General features: G+C 30.0%; 1 protein-coding gene across 1 annotated transcript in view; it reads right to left on the bottom strand.

Annotated features, from left to right (window-relative positions):
* LOC122254047 (uncharacterized) overlaps positions 1 to 5,000 on the bottom strand; it is a 125,217-nt gene that overhangs the window by 61,650 nt on the left and 58,567 nt on the right. Inside the window, exon 2 of the mRNA XM_086534057.1 lies at positions 1,747 to 1,826. Coding sequence (XP_086390183.1) covers positions 1,747 to 1,814 — 68 coding nt within the window. The 5' untranslated portion in view covers positions 1,815 to 1,826. The remainder of the gene's footprint in view (positions 1 to 1,746; positions 1,827 to 5,000) is intronic.

Here is a 5,000-nt window from a genome sequence, read left to right as displayed (position 1 = left end):
CCCATAAATTAAACTATTTTGTTTGATATATCCCGTAAATTAAACTATTTTGGTTGATATATCCCAAAAATTAAACTATTTTGGTTGATATATCCCAAAAATTAAACTATTTTGGTTGATATATCCCAGAAATTAAACTATTTTGTTTGATATATCCCGTAAATTAAACTATTTTGGTTGATATATCCCAAAAATTAAACTATTTTGGTTGATATATCCCAAAAATTAAACTATTTTGGTTGATATATCCCAGAAATTAAACTATTTTGGTTGATATATCCCAAAAATTAAACTATTTTGGTTGATATATCCCATAAATTAAACTATTTTGGTTGATATATCCCAAAAATTAAACTATTTTGGTTGATATATCCCATAAATTAAACTATTTTGGTTGATATATCCCAAAAATTAAACTATTTTGGTTGATATATCCCATAAATTAAACTATTTTGGTTGATATATCCCAAAAATTAAACTATTTTGGTTGATATATCCCATAAATTAAACTATTTTGGTTGATATATCCCAAAAATTAAACTATTTTGGTTGATATATCCCAAAAATTAAACTATTTTGGTTGATATATCCCAAAAATTAAACTATTTTGGTTGATATATCCCATAAATTAAACTATTTTGGTTGATATATCCCAAAAATTAAACTATTTTGGTTGATATATCCCATAAATTAAACTATTTTGGTTGATATATCCCAAAAATTAAACTATTTTGGTTGATATATCCCATAAATTGAACTATTTTGGTTGATATATCCCATAAATTAAACTATTTTGTTTGATATATCCCGTAAATTAAACTATTTTGGTTGATATATCCCAAAAATTAAACTATTTTGGTTGATATATCCCAAAAATTAAACTATTTTGGTTGATATATCCCAGAAATTAAACTATTTTGGTTGATATATCCCATAAATTAAACTATTTTGGTTGATATATCCCATAAATTAAACTATTTTGGTTGATATATCCCATAAATTGAACTATTTTGGTTGATTCTCCATTAAATTAAACTATTTTGTTTGTATTTGATATTATCCCATAAAATTAAACTATTTATTTTGTTTGTGATATATCCGTAAATATTAAAACTATTTATGGTTGATTATTTTCCCAAAAAAAATTGAAACTTTTTTGTTGCATATATCCCAGGTTGACGATATCCAGAAATTAAACTATTTTGGTTGAATATTTCCCAAAAATTATATATCCCATAAATTGAACTATTTTGGTTGATATATCCCATAAATTAAACTATTTTGTTTGATATATCCCGTAAATTAAACTATTTTGGTTGATATATCCCAAAAATTAAACTATTTTGGTTGATATATCCCAAAAATTAAACTATTTTGGTTGATATATCCCAGAAATTAAACTATTTTGGTTGATATATCCCAAAAATTAAACTATTTTGGTTGATATATCCCAAAAATTAAACTATTTTGATTTATATATCCCGTAAATTAAACTATTTTGGTTGATATATCCCAAAAATTTGACTATTTGGGTTGATATATCCCATAAATTAAACTATTTTGGTTGATATATCCCAAAAATTTAACTATTTGGGTTGATATATCCCATAAATTAAACTATTTTGGTTGATATATCCCAAATATTTTACTATTTTGGTTGATGTATCCCAAAATTTTAACTATATTGATTGATATATCCCATAAATTAAACTATTTTGGTTGTAAAACTAGAAGTTACTTACCCACTGGCGTAGGTGAGAGAGCCAGTGACGCCACAGAGAGAGCCGAAGTTGGGCGCCCGCACCACTGGACATGGCCGGATCTGTCTGGAAGAAGAACGGTCCAGAGTCAGTTCATGGTTTATCGTTTGTTATTCTTCCTGGTTTATAGATATGACCTGTTCTGCCTCTAAGAAGAATGGTCTGAGGTCAGGTCATGGTGTATGGTCTTAATACTGATCCTGTTTTGTGAATATAAAAAAGGATCAGTATTTCAAGTCTTTAAAGAAAGGTACTAAGTTAGTTCCTCATATGTCATATACTATTTGAACAAACAAACAAACAAACAAAAAGATGAAAAATGATGTAGCAGAACATGTTTTATTTTATCAATTGTGATATTCGTGCATTCCTTCTTTAAAACCTAAATATAAACGTAAAACTAGAAATTAAAACAATCATGGCATAAATAAATCTAATTACGCTCACGAACTTCATCATAGAGAAGTAATCACAATAATGATTAACTCCATTAGAGAGAATGAAGTTAAACTACAACATAAGCAACGATCGAATTTGAACAATATAAATGAGCAATTCACAGACACTTAATAGGGTAGTTTAACTCGTGACATTTGACCGTTATTGACATTAATTAACAAGTTAGAAACTCGAAATATATATTCACTTCCACGCTTATTTCTTACAATACGGTCTTACTAAGATGAAGCCACTTATCGATATATTCCTAATGCTGAAAGAAATGTAAACAAAACAAAGAAGGAGAAAAAACAAAGCAAATAGACTTTAGACATTCCTGCTATCCTGTTTTCCTTCTGTTCTATTGCCTTGTTTTTAATCTATGTTCACGTAAAGGTCTCATGCCGAAAAAAATATAAACAAAACAACGAAGGGGAAAAAACAAAGCAATTTGTTTTCCTCTTATTGTTCCATTGCCTTGTTTAGATCTATGCTTACGTAAAGGTCATATGCTGAACGAGATGTAAACAAAACAACGAAGGGATGAAAAAAAAGAAAAATCGAAAAGGCTTTAGATATATTCGTGTACTTTTCTCCTATTGTTTGTTTACCCTTAGTTGCTTTGTTTACAATCTATGTTCATGTTGCTTCATAGTGCACATAGTGCGCCATGCACACCTTAGCAACAATGAGCCTCGTGCAAGGCGAACACAATTAACCAAATGCATGTCTCGGTTCAGTCTGTCTTGGGAGGAAAATTGTAATTTTCATTAAATTTACTTCTCTCGGGGTTATTGGCGGCAAAGGTCAGAACAATAAGTCACTGAATATTGGAAGGGAATTTTTACTTTGGAAAGTGATATATACAGTTGGAACGAATGTCAGAATCTAGATTTATTTTTTCATTGGCTTGGTGAAAGTGTGGTCTTGATGCTTGATTGCAGTAGGACATGCAATGCTATATATCTACAGAGCGCGCGCGCGCGCACACACACACATACATGTGTGTGTATATATATATATGAATATACACATATATGTGTATGGATATATATATATATATATATATATATATATACATATATATACATATGTTCATTTATGTATATATGTTGTATATATGTACTTAAATATTTGTTTTAAGCTTTTTTTCTGTTCTTCCTCTTCTTCGTCTTCTCCCTTCCTTTCTATTTTTTCGTATTTTTTCTTTATTTTCCAATTTTTATCAGTATTACATTTCAATACTGGGACCGGCAGAATATACAATTAAGGGAATGCTTTTCTTTGGGCAATTTTGTTTATTTGTTTTCTAGATTTTTAATCATCTGTTCAACTTTGGAAGTGAACAGAGATATGAAATATAGAATTTCTTCTCGAAGTGCTGAAAGCCAGTAAACAATTTATATAACAACCAAACTAAGGAATAAATGATATAAAACATGCGATTGATTAATATTTTTCCTATTTGAAAAATAATTTTTTAAATTAAGTTTTTTAACTCAGATCTTTTGCCTAAAAACCTATATTTAAAAACAAAATCATTTTCAAATAAAGATAAAAATGTAATCGGATCACTACCACGCCATTAATCAATTTGATAGGCCTATACCAGATTTTTGTGATAATTAACCTCGAATGCTTTGGCTGTGTGTCACAAATGGGTACATGTTCACCATAATCACTATAATTACATATGATTGTGGCGTTGTGTTCTTACTTCTTGATTTCGGTCGGTCTACAAATTATGGGCCATGGACAGTTTTCAGGGGGCATGGACATCTTAATCTAGACTAGTAGTATTTCTAAAAAAAAAAAGAAAAAGAAAGAAAGAAAGAAATATTCGAACGAGATAAATAGATTTAATTAGCGTTCATTGAATATGCTCTATTTTGATTTTGTTATCGTTATCACGTAATTCTGAAGGGTATTATGCCACGAAGAGTTGGGTGTACCAGAGGTGGGCCACAGGCTTTTTTTTTTTTTTTTTTTTTTTTCCCCGTTCGTATTTATTTTGTTTTGTGGTTGTTCATTGCGCATTGCATTTTTGATGATGCATCGTAGATTCAGTGCTTTTGAATATACGTTTTAGGAACAGCAAAAGGTTAGAAGGTTAAAAAAAATAAAAAATAGATACAAAATACAAAAGTTTCAACATAAATACAACGCAGAAAAAGAAGGAACAAGTATTAAAAGCAAAGGCATTAAGAAGGCGAGTAAGGACAAAAAAATTCATATTGCAACAGATGCATCAAATAATCAACTGTTCTTAATATTGCAAGAGATGCATCAACGACCCAACTGTAAATGCCTTTACTTGACAAATGCAATTTATGTAAAGACCGCGTTTTGTACACATACGTGAATGTTCTATTTATATATTAATACACAATTATGATTTATGTTACAATCCTCTCTCTCTCTCTCTCTCTCTCTCTCTCTCTCTCTCTCTCTCTCTCTCTCTCTCTCTCTCTCTCTCCCTCTCTCCCTCCCTCTCCCTCTCTCTCTCTCTGATAGACCCACACGCACACACTCATTCTCACTCACACGTTCACTTTCACTCTCTCTTCATACACACACATACTTTCATAAACATTTCCACCCACGTCTTCTCTAAGACATAATCGATTCGACACAATAACTAACGTCAAGAGCACTTTTACCGCACATACTGAAGGCGTATTCGCAAACATTTGCTCAAAGTGTAGTATAGCTAAATGATAGTAATCTTGATGTTAGTACTTAGGTGTGTTGTATGTATGAATATATATGTATATATCTTTCTGTCTATCTATCTATCTATCT

Source organism: Penaeus japonicus, unplaced genomic scaffold (genome assembly GCF_977035675.1).
Source record: "Penaeus japonicus unplaced genomic scaffold, GWHDUDI00000001_assembly GWHDUDI00000040, whole genome shotgun sequence".
Classification (NCBI taxonomy): Eukaryota; Metazoa; Arthropoda; class Malacostraca; order Decapoda; family Penaeidae; genus Penaeus; species Penaeus japonicus.
Note: the sequence above shows the minus strand (reverse complement) of the source record. Positions and strands in the feature narration are given on the sequence as shown.